General features: G+C 36.4%; 1 protein-coding gene across 6 annotated transcripts in view; it reads right to left on the bottom strand.

The window, feature by feature from the left end:
- The window catches only part of ANKIB1 (ankyrin repeat and IBR domain containing 1), a 143,114-nt gene that overhangs the window by 3,735 nt on the left and 114,171 nt on the right, over nt 1-25,208 (bottom strand). For 3 of the 6 annotated variants that reach the window (XM_047753727.1, XM_047753729.1, XM_047753732.1), the window contains 9 exons: nt 23,005-23,135; nt 17,073-17,207; nt 15,724-15,810; nt 15,567-15,633; nt 12,801-12,946; nt 6,580-6,758; nt 5,546-5,597; nt 1,149-1,263; nt 77-210 (listed from right to left, as the gene is read on the bottom strand). In XM_047753727.1, coding sequence (XP_047609683.1) covers nt 77-210; nt 1,149-1,263; nt 5,546-5,597; nt 6,580-6,758; nt 12,801-12,946; nt 15,567-15,633; nt 15,724-15,810; nt 17,073-17,207; nt 23,005-23,135 — 1,046 coding nt within the window. The remainder of the gene's footprint in view (nt 1-76; nt 211-1,148; nt 1,264-5,545; nt 5,598-6,579; nt 6,759-12,800; nt 12,947-15,566; nt 15,634-15,723; nt 15,811-17,072; nt 17,208-23,004; nt 23,136-25,208) is intronic. The other 3 variants (XM_047753728.1, XM_047753730.1, XM_047753731.1) reach the window with 2 other exon arrangements.

Raw genomic sequence — 25,208 nt, 5'->3', positions numbered from 1 at the left:
CCAGACATAAAAACAGGAAGCCAGGCAAAACAGGGAAAGAGCAAGAGCAGGAGCAATGACTGCACAGGAAGGCTACCTGAAGAGAGTCTTGGTTTTCAGAGCGACTGGCGGGGGTGTAATCACGCAGGGAGGAGCTGTGCAGTGCGCTCATGGACGCAGAACTTACCACGGAGGCGCCAGGCCTGCGGCCACCGCTACCTTCTGGAATATCTGTTTCAAAGCAAGTGGTGCCAGAGAGAATTTAGTCATATAAGGTTTCATACACCTTTGCATCTAAATAGATGATTTCTCTTTGAGGGCTGGTGAAAACCTACGTTCATAACTTCACAGGGATAATCTTTCAGGGATTTCTCATCCATATTTGTCTAATCATAAACAACAATTTTTAATCTAATTCTGTTACTTTAAACCCACAATTGTTTTTTACATTTTTGGCTGGTACTATATATGGTTCTATTCATAAATGCAAGTGCTACCCAGTGTTCTTTTTCTTCCATTAAGGAGTAAGAAAGGTGTTTCAGCTTTCAGTGTTTTTAAAAACTAAAGAATTTGCGACTTAAGTAGCTTGAGGAGCTCATCTTTAGTCCTGTTGATCCTAATTTATTAAAGATGATCTGCCGACACCATAATTTGAAGATTTAACATTTAAAGGCTGATAATTAAATTAGTTTATCTCTGACACCAAACTTCAAAAAAATACTGATAGAACTGAGGCTGGGAGAAAAACATTCATGAACATAATAAGAGTAAGCAATAGCTACTATTTACTGAGTGCTCACCTAGTAATATTAATACTTAAGGGTTTTACATGCATTATCTCATTTAATGCTCACAATAAGCCCACGAAACGACACTATTATTATTTTTTCTTTAGAATGAGGAGACCAAACTTGGAGAGGTTAAGTGACTTGACTGAAGTTTCATGCTTGATACACAGCAGGGAAGGGGTCGTGAACTCAGGTCTGTCTGACCCTACAGCCCATGTTTTTAATCCCCCTGGTTTTCTGTATCTTGTGACATTAGAAGCAGCTGCAATGTTGACTGTATATCTAAATTATAAACTCTTTCACAAACATTTAGGTTAGCCAGTATTAAGAAGAATTGCGAGAGAATTAAGAGATTAAGACATACCCAACTCAAGAACTCACCTAAAGTGCTTTCGCTTGGCTCATCAGGGTCTGGAGGATTACTAAGCAGACTGTGCACGTCTCCTCGACGGCGTTGTTGTCTGTGCCTCCTCCGATACTGAAATTCAGCATATTCCTGCATAAACCAAAGGTTATAAAATACAGGACAGCATGCAAGTTTTAAAATGCAAATAAAACAAACAACACACTTTTTTTTCCCCCAGGAAAAAAATGTGTGATTTTATACACATATTATAAAATCACTTGGCTTTAGAAAAAGAAACTTCAGGTTTTGCCATGCCAAGTAAAAAGAAAAGTTGGAAAAAGAAAAATTTTAAGGAGTCATTATAACTGCCTTCATAAATTGGGAATACTTGCAAGCTCCAATGCTAGATCACAACTGAACCTTATTTCACATGCCTAGGTCTTGTTATCTAATACCATAACTAATAGCAGAATGATTTTACTAACATATGTTAGGATCTCCCTGGAGGTCTGGTTTTTAAAAATGACTGTGACATACGTAACCGAGGGAAAAAAAAAAGAAGAAAAAAGAAAGAAAGGCACACACTGTTAAGTACCTGTCAGGTTACTGAATTCTGTATTCTTTGAGACTACTACTTACCATACTCACATCAGAGAAAATATGAGGTTAGCTTTAAATAAGATGTTACTTGGATTTCTTCCTATATTAGTTAATACGTGGGGTTATCTCCAACCCAGGCAGGGTAAATGTTTTTTATTTAGCATTCAGAGAGAATAGAGATTTGGGCCCAGTGGCCTTGAGTCTATTTTACATTTGTGATAATAGCCAGCTACTACCAGAGGCAGAACCTGGGCCTATGTGCTATTATCTGGGTAGAAATGTTTTTGCAGATTTTAGCGACAGAAGAAACTAGAAGATAGGCCAATGTGCGTGACATCAGCACAAAAGGGTTAAGTCTGAGAATCATTATAGATTCTTTCAGTGATTAAACACTAAAATACTCAGGTTTATGATTATCTAGTTCCTCTAGAATATTTAATATGCTTATATTGTGGGAGTAACTGGAATAAATGAAGACAAGTCTTATAATCCCAGTAAAACTTTCACATTATATCACTCTAGTTAAATTTATTCAAATTCCTTCATCTATGCAAGCGGTTGGGCTCTAATTAAAGAGTGGAAGGCATTCTACCAAGTTAGAAACAAATGAGTGCAAGATAATGTAAGTGCTCAGAGGGATTTATTCAGGTTTTTAAAAAAATTTCCTGCTGAAGAGTTCCCGTCATGGCTCAGCAGAAACGAATCAGAACTAGGAACCATGAGGTTGCAGATTTGATTCCTGGCCTTGCTCAGTGGGTTAAGGATCCGGCGCCGTGAGCTGTGGTGTAGGTTGTAGACACGGCTTGGATTCCGTGCTGCTGTGGCTGTGGTGTAGGCTGGCAGCTGAAGCTCCAATTAGACCCTTAGCCCGGGAACCTCCATATGCCATGGGTGTGGCCCTAAAAAGCAAATAAATAAATAAATAAATTCCTGCTGAGCTGGGGTATTATTTCCTCTTTTCCAGGAGGCCTATGCTCCAAAAAAACTAGATGACCATTATGTGTCATGCTGGTTCACTGGACCATGATATTTGTCAGAAAAAGATGGCAAGAAAATATTATTTCAGTTTAAGATTTATCATTAAGGAGAATCTGTTTATTTTGTACACTTGATGATGGTATAAAGTTATACTGAACTAAATAAACTATTATCGACCATAGACTATAATATTACCAGCTGAGGAAAACAAAACGGTTTAAAAAACTGTGAAGCGTTATATTTATAATTATTCTGACAGAAAACTCAAATGGCATTCTCTTACCATGCAACAGGCTTTAAAAAATTTGTTCTCATAAAAATAAACTTATCTGAAAATTTCCATGGACTCCTAAGATCTTCAAGTGAGCATATGAAAAGCTTTTAGTCAGGATACTCCAAATGGTTTGAGAGTGTTAAGGCTATAGAGAAGAGCAAGAAGTTCTAGGATTTACAGGGAAAAAAAAGCTGCCAGAAGATTTTTGTTATAAATAATAGTAATTGCCACAATTTAATGAGCTCCAATTTTGTTAGTGACTTAAAAAGATGCTTTGGTCCTTCTAGAACTTCCATGGGATAGATATCACCATCCACATTTTAAAGATGAAAAATTAAGGAAGGACATGGCCTAGGCAGACCTTAAGTTATAGGGCTAGACTTTGAATTCTGGTATCCCTCAGACTTTTCAAACATGCTCTTTCCTCCAGGCTCCACTGCCTTTAAAGTGACACACAACAAATACTGATGCTTATTAACAACTCAATCAATTTAGCTTAAAAAGAATAAGATACAGAGTTCCTGTTGTGGTACAGTGGAAACGAATCTGACTAGGAACCACGAGTTTGGGGTTTGATCCTTGGCCTTGCTCAGCGGGTTAAGGATCCGGCGTTGCTGTGAGCTATGGTGTAGGTCACAGATGTGGCTCGGATCCCGAGTTGCTGTGGCTGTAACTCCGATTGGACCCCTAGCCTGGGAACCTCCATATGCCGTGGTGTGGCCCTAAAAAGCAAAAAAAAAAAAATAAATAAATAAAAAAATAAAAAAAATAAAAAAATAAAAAAAAATAAAAAGAATAAGATACACTTTTTCACTTTAGTGAAAAATGTAAATTCAAGCTAAAAGTCTACTAGACTTTGGCAACATTCTTTTTTTCAGGGTCCATATGAAGGCAAAGAGCTAATTTTTATAGATATAATTCTGTCAGTTACTTGATAGTCACATACACGCAGAATTTTAAAGTTTCATACTAGGTGGAATTTCTTTAGATCTGCAATAAGATTTACATAAAAGCTTGGTGTTTCAATGTATCAAAGACTTTAAAGAAGAGAATTCTTATAAAATTTATTAACATAAAAAATAAATTTATGAATAAAATGTTATTTATAACTTCACAAATCTCAATCCCTGGAGAATAAGAGCTCAAAAATTTTATTTATAAATATTCACATTTGAGGTTAAAAAACCTTCCTGTTTTTTACAAAATGACATGGTGTCCGTCATATTAGCAGGGCCTCAACATTCAAGGACAAAATTTCTAAAGTTACTGTCAGAGCCAGAAGCCACAAGATGGTGCATACATGATTGTGAATACACTGGTAAAGGTTTCATTTTTGCTCAGTTGTGTTTCTACCTTGAAATACTGAAATCTTTGTACACTATTTTTTGGTAACTGAAGAGTGTTATTCCTTCTTTCAAGTGGAAATTTTCCATAACATCCCCAAAAGCGAAATTATATTAAAACATACAGATAGTAAAAGTTTAGGATCAGGTAAAGAAAAGGTTCATAATTTGTTTTATAATAAATTTTTTAAAATATATTTTTGAAAAAAATAAATTGAAAGTTTCTGTATCACACCTCTAAGCACAAATTATTCCTCAAGTCAATTTTTTTTTTGAGATATCTACCAATACAAAAGGCCACAAGGTGATTGCAAGTATCCTCAGCAGCTGAAAAGAGAAAGCATCTGATTTAAATAAACCACAGTCATTTCTGGATAATAGTCAATTTTACAGTCTTTCAGTTGCAGATACCATATGGGCTATAAATGATAAACGAGGGTTTCACTGTTTGTCTTTCCTCTTTCTAAGAATTAAGTTAAAAGATTACCATATTTATAAGCATTGAATGGTATACTGCTGGATAAAGAATAAGGAAGTAGAGAGAACTGTTAAAACTATTTAAAATCAGACTCAACAGTGACAGTGGCAATTTAAATCACAAAAAATAGCGATGTGATTAAGATTTTCACTCTATCTTACTGCAACTGCTATTTGCAGTATTTTCGACCTTCTGTATTTTGAAATGGTATATCAGCAACAATGAAAACAAGAAGAGTGTGAAAATCTTAGAGAAGCAGAGAGCAACTAAGCCAAGCATTCTTTCTGCATAAACATTATTGTCAAGTTTCCACCTTAGTAACCGTAAATCAATTCTCTCAGATTGTTGCAATAACTTTTAAGAAAGTCTATGTAGGTTTTTTAATAGATTCAGATTGAAACAATATTACAACTAAATATGCATTTCTAATAAAGAAAATTCATATTTTTGTTAACTAAATTAAAGATATTTTCCAAAAGTGTAATAAATTGGCCTTATATAAACTGGCCTGCTAACAGTTCAGTAGTTAAAAATAAGAGGAGAGATGCATTTAATAATGTGATAATAATCCAAAACCATAAATAGGTAAATGGAGGTGTTGCTGAAACATCAGTATTATAAAAGAGAGAAAAAACATTGCTGACAATCTCAGCAGGATTTAGAATAGATGAGAGTGCAAATGCAAGCAGGACTGCACTAAGGAAAATTATAACTAATCAAACCAAATCAAACCAAACCAAACCCCCATAAAACAATTACCTCAGGTGATGCAAATCCTAAATATTCCCAATCCCACGTTCCACCAGCAAAGCTACAAAGAAATTAGACATACCATTTGATTTATTATCAGTACTACAAAGTACAAACAATCAGACCCTTGCCCTTTGAACATTACTTTTAATTCCTCTGCTTGGAACTTGCTTAACCAAAGGAGATCAGCTACTGAATATAATTAAAATGATTCTTTTTTGGGGCCATGCCTGTAACATGGGGAAGTTCCTGGATCAGGGATTGAATTTGTACCACAGCAGTACCACGAGCTGTTGCAGTGACAACGCCAGATCCTTAACCCATTGTGTTACAAGGGAACTCCTAAAATGATTCTTTCATTGTTTCTTTCAAATTCTAAGCTGCTTTATGTTTGCATAAAATGGTGGAAAAATAAAAACCACCATGCTATACCAAAGTATTTTATAACTGTTTCTATTTTTATTTTATAAGTGTTTATGTAAAAATAGGGGTCTAAGGATTTCTAGTAGGTGTAATTAATATGACTAAGAAAATATGCTTCAATGTTTAATGGCATGAGATTTATAAATGTCTGAAATCAAACAACCAAAACTCAACTGTTCTTTAATCGATGAATATGGATCACTTAAATAACTTAACTAATATTAGATTCCTAGTTTCTTCACAATTTCTTACCAGAAAACACAAATGACTATAACAAGTTGGTAAGGTTTCCAACATTGATGACTATCCTATCACCGTATGTATTACATATTTGAAATGACGCATTAGAATACTTGTTGAATTATCAGTCCACCAAAGTTTGAAATTTATGTAGCCTAATTTAGTCTGAGGAACTACATAAACAAAAAAATAACAGGAAAAAACAGAAAGAATCTGGGGGATAAAAATCACCAAAAAGAGGTTAACACACTTTTACCAACTACCCATATTTTAGGTATAAGTAATGTTCAAGAATATGCGCCCTAGTTGGATAAAAAAATCAACCTGCTGGCATTTGCGGCTAGTGCTAGGGTGAGGGCCACGGTGTGAATCACTTTTACCTGCGTCTTGGAGCTTCTGGTGAGTCTGCAGGAGCAACTCCCCGAGCCACAGATGCCAGGAACTCCTGCCTCTTTTGCTGTACAAGGCAGGCTGCCTTGATGATCTTGTGGCGGGGAGTGCGAAGGTAAGGCCTATTGACTTTTTGGGCAAGGTCTTCAGTGACCATTTCTAGGTCTGTCTATATTAAGAAGAGAAAAAAAAGAAAGATTACACATTGAGTGGATTAGTCAATAGCAAATCCAGTGTCTAGCTGGTTAAATTAAATTCTGACTCAAGTCAGAAATTAATTCAAATTTTGAAATAACTTTCTATTTAACATATATTTCTACTCTGCACATCTTAGGAAAAGAGCATTCATTCAATAGGCAATTATAGAAATGTAGTTAGTATGGATTACAAAGAAGTAGTGAGTACAGCAGCTGTTGAAAAAAATTTATAGCTGTCTCTGTGAAAGAGAACTAATCAATGACAACATGGCATAGACTATACACGTAAATGCTGAAGGAATGTGAGGAAGGGCAAGACCCTTGTGATCTGGATTAGGTCTGGAAGGCTTCATGGAGAAAATGAATAATGAGCATCGAAAGAAATGTTAAGATGTAAATTAGTAGAGGGCAGTTCAAAGGGATGAAATGAAAATGGCAGCAAGGGGAAAATGTTTGGTGGCTTCAAAAAAAGAGAAATGTACAAAAGTTCGTCAGCTACCACAATGTCAATTGGCATACATTATTTTTATTTCTATTTTTTTTTTTGCTTTTTTAGGGCTGCACCCACAGCATATGGAAGTTCCTGGGCTAGGGGTCAAATAGGAGCTGTGACCTAAAGGGGAACTCCCATTTTTTTTTTTTTTAAATTACTCTAACTTTGGAGTTCCCATCATGGTGCAGTGGAAATGAATCTGACTAGCATCCATGAGGACACAGGTTCAATCCCTAGCCTCGCTCAGTGGGTTAAGGATCTGGTGTTGCTGTGAGCTGTGGTGTAGGTTGCAGACGTGGCTTGGATCCTCTGTTGCTGTGGCTGTGGTGTAGGCTGGCAGCTACAGCTCTAATTCAACCCCTAGCCTGGGATCCTCCATATGCTGCAGGTGTGGCCCTCAAAAAAAAAAAAAAAAGTACTCTAGCTTTTTTTAGCTGTACTTTTAAAATGAGATGGCAGGAATTGGGGACAAGATGGTGGAGTAGAACGACCCTGAGCTTATCTCCTTGCATGAGCATAACAAAATCACAAATAACTGCTGAACAACCACCAGTAAAAAAGATTAGAATTAGAATCTACCAAAATGATATTCTATATCCAAAGACATAAAGAAACCACAAGACAGCAGGAGGTGTACTTGAGAAATAATCAAAACTGCACACCACCTGGGTGAGTGACCTATGAACTGGAGAATAATTATATCATAAAAGTTCTCCCACAGGAGTGAGAGCTCTGAGTCCTAAACATCATGCTCCCAAGCCTAGTGCTCTGGCAATGGGAGGAGGAGCCCTCAGGGCAGCTTGACTGGAGGAGATCCATAGTACTGGAGAAAACAGAGACGCCACTCTGTAAGTGCTCGTCAGGTTTCATACATACTGCGACTTCATAAGAGCCTGGGCCAGACCTACCTGCTGGCTTTAGAGGTCCTCTTTGGGAGGTAGGAGGTGGCTGTGGCTCTCTCTGGGATCATAAAAGCTGGTGGCAGACATATCAGGGAGTGTTTATCTTTGTGAATTCTTGCTGGAGGCAGACATCTTGCGTGGGCCAATAGCAGCAGACCTGGCCCCACCCAACAGCCTGTAGGCTCCAGTGCTGGGATGTTTCAGGTCAAATAACACAGAGGGCAGGGACACAGCCTACTCATCAGGAGACATCCTGAGCCCATAGATACCACTAGACATGCCCCTTGGCACTGGCCCTTTCCACAAGGAAGCTTATACAATCCTTTAGACCAGACTTACTTACCAGGGGGCAGACAGCAGAAGCAAGAATACTACAATCTGGCAGTCTATGGAAATGAGTCTGCTAACAGAGGGCAGATGCTACTGGGATCGGCTGTTCCCTGGCCCTTGGGTGATGAATGAGGAGTGCACTGTTGGGACACACAGGAAATCCCTATAGAGGGCCATTTCTCTAAGGTCGAGAAATGTAACTAACCTACAACATACATAAAAATACAACAGAAACTTAAAGAAAATGAGAGAGCAAAGGAATATGTTCCAGACAAAGGCATAAGATAAAACCCCAAAAGAGCAACTAAGTGGAGTTAAGCAATCTACTCAATGAAGAGTTCAGAGTATTAATTGTGAAGATGATCTAAGGACTCAGGAAAAGAACAGATGCCCAGAATGAGAAGTTACAAGAAGTTTTTGATAGGTATAAAATACAAAGAACAAGCAAAGAGAGTTGAAGAATATAATAACTGAAATGAAAAATATATTAGAAGGAATCAACTACAGAATCAGTGAAGCAGAAGAACTGATCAGTGAGCTAGAAGATAGAGTGGTGGAAATGACTGCTGTGGAACAGAATAAAGAAAAAAGAATAAAAAGAAATGTGGACAGTTTAGCAGACCTCTGGGACAATGGCAAATGCATGAACATTAGCATTGCACGGATCCCAGAAGAAGAAAGGACCTGAGAAAATATCTGAAGAGATAAAAGCCAAATATTTCCCTCATGTAGGAAAAGAAAGTCACCCAATTCCAAGAGGTGCAGAGTCCCATACAGGATTAACTCAAGGAGGAATATGCTGAGACACAGAGTAGTCAAACTGACTAAAATTAAAGAGAAAGAGAAAATATTAAAAACAACAAGGGAAAAGAAACAAATAACATACATAGGAATCCCCTAAGACTATAAGCTGATTTTCCAGCAGAAACCATGCAGGCCAGAAGGGAGTTGCACAATATATTTAAAGTGATGAAAGGGAAAAACCTACAACTAAGAATACTCTACCTAGCAAGGCTCTCATTCAGATTTGATGGAGAAATCAAAAGCGTCTCAGACAGAGCTAAAAAAACTTTATTAGCACCACCAAACCAGCTTTACAGCAAATGCTAAAGGCACATCCTTAGGCAGAAAAGAAAAGGCCACAACTAGAAACAAGAAAATATGAAATGGCAAAGCTTGTTGGTAAAGGCAGGATATCATCCAAATACAAACATGAAATCGAACCAGTAATTGTGAGAGCAGGAGAGTACTAATTCAGGATGCTTACAATGCACTTTAAATTAAGAGACTAACAACTTAAAAACAATCATGTATATATATATACAGAGTGCTGTACCAAAACCTCATGGTAACTACAAACCAAATATCAATAATAGATAAACACACAGAAAAGAAAAACGAATCCAAACACAACACTAGAGGTAGTCATTAAATCACAAGAGAAAAAAGAGGAAAGGAATGAAAAAGACCTACAAAACCAAATCCAAAACAATTAACAAAATGATAATAAAAATATACAAATCAATAATGACCTTAAATGTAAAAGGATTAAATACTCCAACCAAAAGACAGAGACTAGCTGAATGGATTAAAAAACAAGACTGTGTATATATGCTGTCTACAAGAGACCCAGGATAGATCACATGCTGGACCACAAAATAAGCCTTAGTAAATTTAACAACATTGAAATAATATCAAGCATCTTTTCCAACCAGATTGCTTTGAGATTAGAAATCAAGTATAAGAAAAAATAGGCATTCCTGTCATGGCACAGCAGAAACGAATCTGACTAGGAACCATGAGGTTGCAGGTTTGATCCCTGGCCTCACTCAGTGGGTTAAGGATCCAGCATTGGTGTAAGCTGTGGTATAGGTCACAGACGCAGCTCGGATCTGGCGTTGCTGTGGCTCTAGTGCAGGCCAGCGGCTACAGCTCCGATTAGACCCCTAGCCTGGGAACCTCCATATGCCGCTGGTGCAGCCCTAAAGGGACAAAAGACAACAGACCAAAAAAAAAAAAAAAGTGCAAAAAACAGTAACATGTGGAGGCTAAATAATATGCTACTGAATAACTGATGGATCACTGAAGAAATCAAAGAGCAAATAAAAAAATGCCTAGAGACAAATGAAAATGAAAACATGACAATCCAAAACCAATGGGACACAGCAAAAGCAGTTCTAAGAAGGAAATTTAAAGCGATACAAGCTTACCTCAGAAAAGAAAGAAATCTCAAATAACCCACCTAACTTTTTACCTACAGCAACTAGAGAAAGAAGAACAAACAAAACAAAGAGTTAGTAGAAGGATAGAAATCATAAAGATCCAAGCAGAAATAAATAGAGACTAAGAAAACAATAGAAAAGATCAATGAAACTAAAAGCTGGTTCTCTGAAAAGAAAAGAACAATTAACACCACAGAAATATAAAACGCCATAAAAAACTAACACCAATTATATGCCAATAAAATGGACAACCTAGAAGACACGGACAAATTCTAAGAAAGGAAGAGTCTCCCAAGACTGAACCAGGAAGAAATAGAAAATATGAACAGACCAATTAAAAGTACTGAAATTGAATCTGTGATTTAAAAATTCCCAATAACAACAAAAAAAGTATAGGACCAGATGGTTTCACAAGCGAATTCTACCAAACACTGAGAGAGGAGAGTTAACAACTTAGTTAACTAAGTGAAGTAAGTCTGACAAAGACAAATATCATAGGATACAGCTTATATGAGCAACCTCCTTTTTTGCTTTTTAAGAGGGCCAATAAGCCCACACAAAGATGCCCAACACTGCTAATTATTAAAGAAAACTACAATGAGATATTACCTCATACCAGTCATAATGATCATCATTAAAAAGAGACTTGTGGTTGCAAGAGGGAGGGGGAGGGAGTAGGATGGACTGGGAATCTGGGGTTAATAGATGCAAACTATTGTATTTGGAATGGATAAGCCATGAGATCCTGCTATATAGCATTTGGAACTGTATCTAGTCACTTGTGATGGAACATGATGGAGGATAATGTGAGAAAAATAATGTATTATGTATGTTTGACTGGGTCAGTATGCTGTACAGTGGAAAACTGACAGAACCATGTAAAACAACTATAATGGAAAAAATAAACATCATTAAAAAAAAAGTCTACAAATAACAAATGCTGGAGAAGATGTGGAGAAAAAGGAATCCTCTTACAACTGTTGTTGGGAATGTAAATTGGTACAGCCACTATGGGAACAGTATGGGGGTTTTTAAAAAACAAAAAATTGAACTACCATATGATTCTACAATCTTACTCCTGGGCATATATCTGGAGAAAAGTATAATTTGAAAAGATACATTCATCCCAATATTCACTGAAGCCACTATTTACAATAGCTAAGACATGGAAGTAACCTAAATGCTGTTGACAGATGAATGGATAAAGAAGATGTGGTATATTTACATAATGGAATATTATTCAGCCATAAAAAAGAAAACAATGCCATTTGCAACATGGATAGACCTACAGATATCATACTAAGTGAAGTAAGCCAGACAAAGACAAATATTATAGGATACAGCTTATATGTGCAAAAAAAAAAAAACCCAAAAAACCCCCAAAAAAACAGAAACAGACCCCCAAACATAGGAAAGAAATTTATGGTTACAAAAGGAGAAAGGGGTAGGGGAGAGAGATAAATTAGGAGTTTGGGATTAACATATACACACTATATTTAAAATAGATAACCAACAAGGAACTATATTCAATAGTTTGTACTAACCTATAAAGGAAATGAATCTTAAAAAGAATACATATGTATAATATTATAATGTATATGTATGTAACTGAATCACTGCTGTACACTTGAAATGAACACACTATAAATCAGTTATATTTCAATTAAGAAAAAAATTTTAAATTATTTTTTTAAAAGAGGAGGAAAACAAGAATGAACTGGCAAATAGCAACTTTGACATCTTTGTTCCATTTTTGAAGATAAAATTGCTAATTACATAATCAGAATCAGGCCAGATTTCAACCTCAACCAGTTTAAATCAAGAAATAAATGTGGCAGGAAATGTTTGCAGAGCCCAGAACCCATTCAAATCTGCACAATGACAGTGGCAAATTCAAACATAAAAGAAAATTACAGCTTATTACTGGTAACTTTACTTAAAATCCATTCTAAAAATGAAAACAAAATTATTAATTACACCCATGTGTTATTAAATGGTTGAAAAGGAGAAAATCTGTTTTTCATTTCATAGTAACTGCATTTAAATTTAATAAAAAAGACATCTTACTTGCATGAGTTCAAAAATTTCTTTCTTTGTGCTTTTAGGTTCTAAGAAAAATCCATATGGGTAAGAACACTTGAGAATACGTCGAGTTTTTAAGAGCACATGAACTGCATCTTCAATAAAAGTGGTATCTGGACAGCCTCCTTCAGCTATAAAGTAAAGCAGGCACAGTGAAAAAAATTTTTTTTACAAGTACAGTATTATGAAACTATTTAAAACATTATTTCTTAAAAAAAACCCCACAAGGAACCCTAAGAAGAAATTGTTTGCAGTAGTTCTATGATATCATTTATTTCAACTAGACTAAAAACTACATAAAACACTCAATGTGTTTTGCATTTATAACTTGTATCACTTATAAATGAAGCACACTATGGAGTAAGTAGCTCAGGAGCACTGATGGCAGTCATGAAGGAAAGCATATACCAATCCTGGATTCTGTTCTCATCTTGTTAGTAAACAAATCTAGTTTTAGATAAACTCAAAGGTTCCATGCTTTACTAAGTTTTTCTGGTTATCCGTGGCATAATTTTTCTTACTAAGAATTAGAACAAGTGCCCTGCTAAGTTGCTTTCTAGAAAAAAAAAAGTCTATAATTATGCCACTGCAGAGAACACTATACGGTAAAAGAGACAGCTTTCTGGGCAATAACTGTGTAACTAATGCTAGTTAAAAAAAAGAGAGCAAGAGAAAGGGAGGAATATTGAAAAGGAGGGAAGAAGAAATTGCTTTAATATCTGAGACCGTTCCTTTCCCAAATATCATTACAGTATTATAGCTTTTTTCCTCATCTGCAAATAAACAGAAATAAAGCAGTAGAATCTAAATCCATAAGTACTTCTGAAAATAGTATCATTTTGCATACCTGCAGAAATAAATTGTATGTGTATATACACACACTGATATACAGATCATCTCCAAATGCCTACCCTTGAATAGTTATTTGAACCAAGATTTAAAAATAAAACACTCTCCTCCCTCCTCATAATATGTATGAGAAGAATGTTTTACTTTCTTTTCTTCTCCATGTCTTACTATGCTGTCTAGAACCTCCAGAAGGTTGAACAGCAGTAATTTACATCTATGAATATTTATTTTATTTTATATTTATTATGTTTAGGGCACTGTTCTAAGTATTAGGGATATGTCAGTGACAGAACAGACTGTAGAATCTATGAGTTTTTTTTTTTTTTCTTTCAACTTTTACTGTGGAAAATACTTCAAGAGTTTGATATTGGCTTGACAGAGTTATGTCATTACTGTGGTCTAAGAACTAATAATTATCAAGGAGACTAAGCTACTGTTGACACTTTTTCTCCTACTCTAATTTATATAATTTATGTTTACTGTCTAAATTAGAAAATTATCCTCATGAAAAGGATATTAGCACTCATTACTTTTATAACAATTCGGAGCAAACACAAGGCTAACTGAATTTTCAGCTTGAAATCTTTTTATATATATAAATTATATAATTTATAATTTACATATATAAAGACATATAAATTATATAATTTATATATAAATACATATAAATTATATAATTTATAGTTTATATATATAAATATATTTTTTATATAATATATAAAATATAAAAAAATATATTTTTTGTCTTTTTGCCTTTTCTAGGGCTGCTCCCGCGACATATGGAAATTCCCAGGCTAGGGGTCTAATCAGAGCTGTAGCCACCGGTCTATGCCAGAGCCACAGCAATGAGGGATCCGAGCTGCCATCTGCAACCTACACCACAGCTCATGGCAACACTGGATCATTAACCCACTGAGCAAGGCCAGGGATCGAACCCGCAATCTCATGGTTCCTAGTCGGATTCGTTAACCACTGTGCCATGATGGGAACTCCGAAATCTTTTATATGTAATTATTTTTAAAATGTGACTTTTTGGGGGGCTTTTTTTTTTTTTAGGGCTGCACCTGCAGCATATGGGAATTCCCAGGCTAGGGATCAAATTGGAGCTTTAGCTACTGGCCTATGTCACAGCCACAGAAATGCCAGATCCAAGACACATATGAGACCTTCACCGCAGCTTGTGGCAACACTGGATCCTTGACCCACTGAATAAGGACAGGGATCAAACCTGCATCTTCATGGATACTGTGTCAGGCTCTTAATCTAATAAGCCACAACCAGAACTCCTAAATATGACTTTTTAAAACAAACCTTTACTCTGTGTGGCCACTGTAAGATATTATATTCTAATCGTGCAACTAGTACTCAGTCCATTTTTAGGAATGTTCTTTTTGAACTTCCATTTTCAGATTCATAAGTAAGCCCTTATGAATTTGCTTTTTCACTCCAATGTCTGTTATTTACCAGTGAGATGATTTCTCCAACAACTGTACTTGACTTCCATCCCATCAGGCACTCTGCTGTGCTTTCTCAAGAATCTTTGGGAATTCAGTCACATGACAATTGAGCAAATTGTGAATCTTATTCCTTTGAGTTGGTCAGGGATGATGTCTTTTTGGGCCCATTCCCTTTCCCCTATATTGCAGAGCATCAGCAATGGCGTGAAACAAGCAAAACCATGACGTATGTTTATCTGCCAGCAGCATAGGCTACATTAAGAGTAGCAGATGAGGTAAGCCAGGTGGAAAAGCTAATCAGAGGTCTCAACGTGAAACTATACTCTGGGCTTCAGAGAACTCCAAACTAACAAATGAGCTAAGTGTCTTAATTGCCTAGCAATGCAGTGACTTAAACATGAAAGCTATTTTATATTAATTATCACACATATCACTCATAACTTACTTTCTTTGAGAGCTCTACTCAATTGCTCCATCTTTTCTTTGGCTGTTTTAAGAAGGCGTTGTTCTAACTAAAGAAATAGAAATAAATAATTTAAATCATTTTCTTTATTTATTTACAACAGTGTAATTCAGCACAGTTGAAATGATTTGGAGCATACCTGATAACTATGCTCATGATTTTTAAATCTTGTGTAATAGTGCATAAATCTGTCAAGTTCCTGAAATCGTTTGTGTTTTTTCTCAGCCTAGGAAACAAAAGTTCATAAACAACTTTTATAAATAAAAGTACTAGCTACTAAAACTATTTTTGATTACTTGAAATATTTATTAGCATGAGATATTAATACATACTGATTTATTATTTTCTGGAAAAAATAATAACTAATACATTTTAAAGGCTTCCCAGAACAAAATCTTGCATTTGTATTCTCTTTGACAAACCACTAAATCCACAATTCCCAGAATACGAGGCAAATAAATATGCCTCTCAAACCCTGTATTTATCAGATCTTCAAAGTTTTATTATTCAATGCTTATTACCATGGACCAAATTGTGTCCCCCCAATTCATATGCTGAATATCTGTCTAACTCCCAATGTGACCATATTTGCTGATGTGACCCAGTGTGATCTATGAGGTGATACAGGTTAAACAAGATCATTTGGGTGGAGACTTAATCCAATAGAGCTGGAGCCCTTATAAGAAGACAAAAAACAAGAGACACCAGAGCTTGCTCTCTCCGCACTGTGAGGACACAGCAAACGACAGCTGTCTATAAGAGAGGGAGCGTCATCACCAGAAATCCAGCTGGCAGAAATATGGATGCTGAACTTCCTAGTCTCAAGAACTGTGAAAAATAAAGCTTTGTTGTTTAAGTTACCCAGTCTAAGGTATTCTGTTATGGCAGCCAAGCAGACTAAGATACTTATTATATGCAAAAACATAATATTATATTTTTGATAGAATATTAAAATTATTTATAAGTCATTATAGAGGCATTCTGGGCTGGGAAATATGAGTCTTTTCTTTCTTTTCTCTCTTTTTTCTTTTGTCTTTTTAGGGCTGCACCTGCTGTATATGGAGGTTTCCAGGCTAGGGGTCTAATTGGAGCTATAGCTGCCAGCCTATACCACAGCCATAGCATGTGGGATCCAAGCCGAGGCTGCGACTTACACCACAGCTCACGGCAACCCGGGATCCTTAACCCACTGAGTGAGGCCAGGGATCGAACCTGCGACCTCATGGTTCCTAGTCAGATTCATTTCTGCTGTGCCACGACGGGAACTCCTTTGTGAGTCTTTTTTAATCTTGATCAATATGAAAAAAAGGAAAGTTAAAAAAAAAAAATCTCTCAAGTTTACGGAGCTATTTTGTTTCAATTAATACTACTCTAAAGTGCATTCAATTTAATGCCTCATTATGATAAAGATAGAAAAAGAAAAATGCAAAATACTTCCACTGGTATTAAGTAGCTTTGCCAGAGGTCTTGCTTAACAGTTCTCTTTACCTCCACAGTCATTTCCTTGGATTGCTCCTCCACATGCTGAATGACTTCATAGCGGGTACATCTGTAATAACCTCCTGTGGAAGAACTATGTTTTTTCCATTCTTCTAGGCAAATCCAGCAAAAGTCATACTTGCACTTCAAAAGAAAACAAAAATGCAAATATCTCCCCATGGTAGTATGCAAATTATTTTCCAATTTCTAGTCAACCAATTTGTAAAGATTAAACAATCTGCCTGTATGACCAGGAACAAATCTTCTCAAAGACACGCCTTCTTTTTCAGGTTTCCTCTGAAGACCTTATCTGCACTATGGAAAGATGTGAGGGTAGTTTAAAATTATTTGCTTATAAAGATAAATTAAAATGTAAATTATAATATTTTAAGTAATCTCAAAAAATCTTTATCAATAGGATTCTCTTTTCAAATAATAAAAACAGAGACTGAGAAACGTTTCATTTTTCAAGTGCACAGCAGTCTTACTTAGGTCTACAAAGCTCCACCAGTATATCTGAAAATTTCTTGTGACTTTTGAGAAGCTGGTTTTGAAACTGGGAACAAGTTGAAAAGGTCTCTAATCAGAACAGCTAACATATTCATATATTTATAATTAAAAAAAATCTTCACTTTCTTAATTACCATAATTTGCAGACGCCAAAAATATGAGCATTCCAGTATGTAAACTATCCTTTTTCCCTTGTAAACGCTTATGGATTTTGAGTCGGAAAGATCTTCCCATTCTAAATCTATGTTTTCTCCTAGTACTTTTATAGCTTACTTTTTTTTTTTTGTCTTTTTGCTATTTCTTTGGGCCGCTCCCGCGGTACATGAAGGTTCCCAGGCTAGGGGTCTAATCGGAGCTGTAGCCACCGGCCTACGCCAGAGCCACAGCAACGCAGGATCCGAGCCATGTCTGCAACCTACACCACAGCTCACGGCAACACCGAATCGTTAACCCACTGAGCAAGGGCAGGGACCGAACCCACAACCTCATGGTTCCTAGTCGGATTCGTTAACCACTGTGCCACGACGGGAACTCCTATAGTTTACTTTTTTAATTAAAATTTTTAAGCTGTTCAGAATTTACCTGGGTATTCTGTACAAATTAAACTTATTTTTTTCCCACACAGCTCCCGAGTTGTCTCAATACCATTTATTGAACAGTCCATGTTTCTCTACTGGTTGGAGATGCCTCCTTTACCGTATACTTATTTCCCATGTGTGTGTATTTTCTGGACTTGCTTTCTATTGTTTCATTGATCTGTAGATTCATGTACCAGCACCACGATGCTTTAATTACCGAGTCTTTATAATATGACCTACTCTTTGATAAGGTTAGTTCTTCTTTACTATTCCTTTTCAGAGTTTCCTGGCTCTTCTTTGTTTTTCCATATGAACTTTTGAATTAGCTTATCTAGATGTAGAAATGAAACTTGTCAGTACTTTTTTTTTTTCTTTTCATGGCCATACCCAGAACATATGGAAGTTCTTGGGCCAGGGATTGAATCCAAGTTGCAGCTGTGACGTATGCCACAGCTGTGGCAATGCTGGATCCTTAACCTAATGTGCTATAGCAGGAACTCCAAAACTTGTTGGTACTTTTGTTGAAACCTTTCTATCCAAGTACTTTGTTATCTTTCTATCTGTTTTGTCATCTTTTGTGTCCTACAGATGGGGTCTTCGTATTTTCTTCATTTAAGTCATATATTTCTTAAGTTTCTTTCTAGATAAATGAGGTCTTCTCTTTCAGTATATATTATTTCTGGATGTTGTTGACATACAACATAGAGGCTGTTACTTTCTGCATATTACTTTTGTACTTTTTTTTTTTTTTGGTCTTTTTGCCATTTCTTGGGCCGCTCCCGTGGCATATGGATGTTCCCAGGCTAGGGGTCTAATCGGAGCTGTAGCTGCCAGCCTATGCCAGAGCCACAGCAACGCAGGATCTGAGCCGCGTCTGCGACCTACACCACAGCTCACGGCAACGCCGGATCGTTAACCCACCGAGCAAGGGCAGGGACCGAACCCGCAACCTTGTGGTTCCTAGTCGGATTCATTAACCACTGCGCCACGACGGAAACTCCTGTACTCTGCTATTTAATTGAATTTTTATTGTTTGTAGCAGTTTTTTAGTTGATTCTTGTGGGTTTCTAGGATACAATTATGCTGTCTATTAAAAAAATGACAGTTTTACTAACTCATTTCTAATTTTTGTACCCCCAAGTTCTTTTCATTGTGTAACTAGGTTGACTAGTATCTCCAGTACAAAGTTAATAATATTTGTGATGGGGAGCATCTTTATGTTGTTCTCAATTTTAGTGAGAGTACCTCTAGTTTTCCCTAATAAGTATCATGCTAACTTTTGGACTAAGGTAGATTTATTTTTATTATACTAAAAGGAAGACTTTATCTATTCCTACTTCTTTGCCTATAAAGAGAGGCTGAGTTTTATCAAATGCCTTTTTAGCATCTATAGAAAATTTATATGTTTTTTCCTCTTATATCTACTAATGAGGTACAGTAATAGATTTTTAAATATCAAACCATTCCCATATTATTGAAATAAACTCCATGTGATCGATTACTCTTTTTTCCAGAACACTGTAAACCAGCTATAATAATAATAAAAAAATTGTATGTAAAAAAATTTTTTTCAATTGAGGTATAATATATGGTCAATTACTCTTCTAATGAATGCTGTTGAATTATATTTGCTAATATTTGTGTTTTTTCCCCTCTAATAGTTTATTTAGGATTCAGGCATTATTATTCATAATTAAGTCTGATCTATAGTTCTGGTTTAATTTTTATTATCAAGTGCTGGTATCAAGGTTTTACCTACTCAATTTATAACAATAATTTGGAAGTCTCCAGTTTTCTTTCCTTCCTTCCTTCTTTATTTATTTTTTAAATCCCAGAAACAGTTTAAATCACATTGGAATTACATGTTCTTTAAAAAAAGAAAATTCTATTGTGAATCTTTCAGGGCCTATTGCTTTAAAGGAGAGATCAGTGAAAAACTTCTGTCTATTGAGACAGGGTTGTGGATATTTCTTGTAAGATTAGTTTTAATAAATTATATTTTCTTAGAAAATTAATCCATTTCAAATTCCAGTTCAAACTTATCTGCAAGAGGTAAGCAAAGTTATCTCATTATTTTAGTTTGCTTTGCTTATTGACTAGTCCCCTTATTTCTTATACTATATATTTGAACTCTCTCACCTCCACTTTTTTTTTTGTCTTTTTGTCCTTTTAGGGACTCACCAGTGGCATATGCAGGTTCCCAGGCTAGTGGTCGAATCAGAGCTGTAGTCGCAGGCCTACACCACAGCCACAGCAACATGGGGTCTGAGCCGCCTCTGCGACCTATACCACAGCTCACAGCGACGCCAGATCCTGAACCCACTGAGCAAGGCCAGGGGAAGAAACCTGCAACCTCATGGTTCCTGGTCAGATTGTTTCTGCAGTGTCACGATGGGAACGCCCACTTTTTTCTTATTGTATAAAAGTTTTGTGGTTTTTTTCCTTCAAAAAACCATTTTTTTGACTTATTTGTTGTATTGTTTTTCAGTCTGAACTCACTAATTTCTGCTTTAAAAAATTCTTCCTTTTGGTTTTCAAGTTTGTTTTTCTAATTTCTTGGGTTATTTTTTAATTCACTCTTTATTTTGTATTGTTTTAGGTGAATAAGGCTATGCACATTTCTGAATTGCTTTAAATATAGCCCTCACATTCTGAAAAAGTATTTTCCTTATCTTAGTTTTCTAGAAATTCTTTAATTGCTTCATTCTGTTTTCTTACTCAAGAGCTGTTTGAGAGACTTAAAGTTTCCAAACGAAAGGGTCTTTTGAAACTTTATTATTCATTTTGATTTTATTCCATTCTGATCAGAGAATACTGATTATACCATTTTCTATTTTCTGGATTATTATTTAGGTTTTCTTTGATGATCAATGGTCAATTTTTTTGGTGAATGTTCCATGGGTACTAGAAAAGTCTACCTTTTCAGGATACAGAGTTTGAATATATAGCAATCAGTATATCTTAGTAATTATGTCAAGTCTTATTTTCACTAATTTTTTCTCTACCTGGTATGTCATGCATTGAAAGCTGAATTAAAATCTCTGTCTTCATTTAGCCCTTCACAAATGTATTCACACAATAAACTGTGGACTTGTTTCAACAAGTTCTTTTTTTTTTTTTTTTTCCTTCTGCCTTTTGCCTCTCTGCACCTGTGGCATATGGAGGTTCCCAGGCTAGGGGTCCAATCGGAGCTGTAGCCGCAGGCCTACACCACAGCCACAGCAACTCGGGATCCGAGACGTGTCTGCGACCTATACCACAGCTCATGGCAATGCTGGATCCTTAACTCAGTGAGCACGGCCAGGGATCGAACCTGCAACCTCATGGTTCCTAGTCAGATTCGTTTCCGCTGGGCCACAGAGGAACTCCTTGCAAGTTCTTCTGTTGCCTCATAAAAGCAAACTGTGTGCCTGATTTGGTGTGTTCTACTGACCTCTCAAAATCAGTGGCAAAACTTGCTAGAAAACAGCCACATTTTACATTCTATGATAAGAAAAAGAATGCAGAACCTTAATAATTTTTTATTTTTTTAGTTACAGCATATAGTTTTACAGTCAGATAAAAAATTACTATAAATTATTTAAAATGCGTAAGAATGCAAAATTTAAATAGTACCCTGAAAATTACCTAAAGGGAAATGAATAAAGATAATTTTTTTTTTTGTCTTTTTGCTATTTCTTGGGCCGATCCCGCGGCATATGGAGGTTCCCAGGCTAGGGGTCCAATCGGAACTGTAGCCACCGGCCTACGCCAGAGCCACAGCAACGCGGGATCCGAGCCATGTCTGCAACCTACACCACAGCTCACGGCAACGTCGGATCTTTAACCCACTGAGCAAGGGCAGGGATCGAACCCGCAACCTCATGGTTCCTAGTCGGATTCGTTAACCACTGTGCCACGACGGGAACTCTGAATAAAGATAATTTTTAAAATGAATGCACTTTTTTTATAGGGCCAAATCTGTCATTCTTCTAAAATGTTTAACAATTTGATTCCAGAAAGTAAAAACTATCTACTGAGTCATAATCAACACTGCAGTATTAATAAAGGTACATTATGATTCATTCATGTGCCAGAGCATGGACTCAATTACAGGTGACCTGTTATCCCACCTTTACATAAAAAAACACCCTACAAGTATAAAAACATTCACTTTCTAAATGTCTTCTTTTGTCATATCAACTACTCTTACTCAAATTACTCTTATTCCTTTGTTCAATGCAAATACTTCAGATGGATAAGACTACATTTATATAGTATGTAAATAAATGTTTCTCTTGAATGCAACAGAAGCTTAAGCAAAATCTGTTTAAGAGAGATTACCTTGTATCTTAAGAGAGATTACCTTGTATCATAAGAGAGATTATCTTGTATCATATTCATTTGCTCAATACATATCATCAACTATCTACATAGCTGGTAGGTGCCATGACCAAAATAAACATAATGTTGGATCCCACCTCTTTGTAGCCCAACTGCTGATACTGATGGTCAACCTGTATTTTTTTTTTTTTTACATCTTAGCGTGGTCTATATAAGACTGTCCAAGAAAAAAAAACTAACATGGATATGGGAGACAGGACTGAAAATAAACAACATAATTTTGGCCTGACCAGCATTTTATTTAGAATGCTGTATACGGTTTTCTTCTTAGCAAATCATTATCACTGTCTCCCTAAGATAATTCATTCATGTTAATTTATTATTCTGTTGTTTAACAAATAATGGAGAATACAATCTCCTAGAATCCATCTGAAAGCCAACAATATTTTTATGCTTACAGCATCTTTTTCTTTGGACTCAATAAAAATAAGATTCTAATTGCAAAGCAGGTACAATGCTGTTTACCTTACCTTGGCACACTGCATGTGATTGCATCCCTCATTCTTCTGTATTGGAGACTTACAGTTAGCACAAGGCTTGGAGTTAGTTAACAACCAGAGACAATTGGCAGCATCCTCATAAGCTTCACTAACTCCCACAACTTTAGGATATTAAGCAGAAATACAAAAATTAGTAATTTAGTGTATAATTTCAGGGGGAAAAAACCCAAGTCTTTTTTTTCAGGCTGCCTCTCAATTTTAAATATATTTATTTTCTTATTAGGGGCTACTGCAGTTTTTAAACTGCTTCATTCTGAATAGTATGATTATAGGATAAGAAGCTATACTCTAAAAGCTCTGTTTATGAAACCTGATTTAAAGATGATTTTTCCTTAAACTTGTACCCAAATAAACTGAGGAAGAAAAAAACCAAAGTTGAAAAAATAAAAAAAAAGAGAATATGCTAATTTCTGTTTAAAATTATTACATATCAAAGAACATTATAGAAAGAATGGTTGCTTTAGATAATGGTTTTTTTTTTTTTTGTCTTTTTGCAATTTCTTGGGCCGCTCCTGCAGCATATGGAGGTTCCTAGGCTAGAGGTCGAATCGGAGCTGTAGCCACCGGCCTCCGCCAGAGCCACAGCAACTCGGGATCCAAGCCGCGTCTGCAACCTATGCCACAGCTCACGGCAACGCCGGATCCTTAACCCACTGAGCAAGAGCAGGGATCGAACCCGCAACCTCATGGTTCCTAGTCGGATTCGTTAACCACTGCGCCAGACGGGAACTCTTAGATAATGTTTTTTTTTAAGTCAACTGCAAGCATAAATACCAGAAACTCTTCATCACAGTAAAAAAACATGAAAATCATATTGAGAGATCAACATCTTTTTATCCATGATTATTTATGATAAGCTCAAAATGAATCCAATGTGGCATGTCTAAAACTAAATTCATCATCTTCCCCAAATCGGCTCCTTTCTCTACCGCTTGTCTTGTAAATGAGATGATCATCTACCCAGACTCAGTCCAGGAAGAACAGGATCTTGGATACCCTCCTTCTTCCCTCATCTACTGTGTCCCACTGGTTCAATCGTTCTCTTTCAGACCCATCTCCTCGCCATTCCTACTTCTCTTTGCTTTGGCTGGAATCTTCCACACCTTTTGCCTAGACAATTAAAACACAGAAAGCAATTTCTCTCTCCAGCTCCTTCCCCGTCTCCCCCACAACCTACTCTATACTGCCTCTTTACAGTGCTCTTTGAAAAATACCAATGTTTAAATCCTTTAGTTCTCTGCTGACTCCAAGATAAAATCAAACTGCTTTAGCAAAGAATACAAAGCCCTTCATGATTTGGTCACTGACTACCCGATAAGATTCTCCCATTCTCTATCCCCACACTAACCTTATACTTCTCATCATCTTAAACTCTATTTATTCAACTTTAATTTGAGATCTGCAGTCTTAAGGGATGCCAAGGTTTTTAAAGACTCTAAATTTTGTTTTATATTCCATAGATATGCCCCATCTCCTATGGAGAGATTTAGGGGCAGGAGAGAATTGTAGATGCATAATTAAAAATCAAGTTTGTTTTCTAGCTTCAAGCACAACAGGGAAGCTCTACCTTTTCTTTGCTGAAAAGAGATGACTGAAAAATCCCTTTGGAATCCTTGAAAGTGGTCCATTCAATCAAGGCCCTCATATGTGACATTCTAGGAAGGGTGGGGTAAGGGGTTAACCCTACTGTTGAAAACAGGGGAGAAATCAGAATCTCTTGAGTTTTGAAGTTTAAAAGAATAAGTTACTCAGTCCTCAGACAGAAATCCCTGGAGAGGGAAGTGGACAAAGGTTTGGGCCGAACGACTCTTGGAAAGTGGCTCCACATATGAACTGGAAGAGCTGAGCACCAGCAGGAGACCTTTGATGGAGCCTAGACGTGGGGGAGAGGGGGAGGAGATGGCACCATCTTGCTTCAAGGAACCTTGGGTGCCTATCCACTAAAGTATGTGTCAACAACAGAACAGCTACTGGTAGACTAGAAAGCATGGGTTTTCAATTCCACGTGACAGAGAAACAAGAGCAGCAAGGAACTGCTCAGACTCTACTCCGTTTCCAAACCCACTTGGCAGAAGATGGTTTGATTAGGGTGTTGGTGCAGAGAATTCTCATAATTTGGTGGAGAATAGGAGTTTCAGAATGAACTTACTATATACCTGATGGCTATCAGGTTA

The sequence above is a fragment of the Phacochoerus africanus genome, chromosome 11 (genome assembly GCF_016906955.1).
Source record: "Phacochoerus africanus isolate WHEZ1 chromosome 11, ROS_Pafr_v1, whole genome shotgun sequence".
In the NCBI taxonomy this organism is placed as follows: Eukaryota; Metazoa; Chordata; class Mammalia; order Artiodactyla; family Suidae; genus Phacochoerus; species Phacochoerus africanus.
This window is presented reverse-complemented; position numbering and strand designations above follow the sequence as displayed.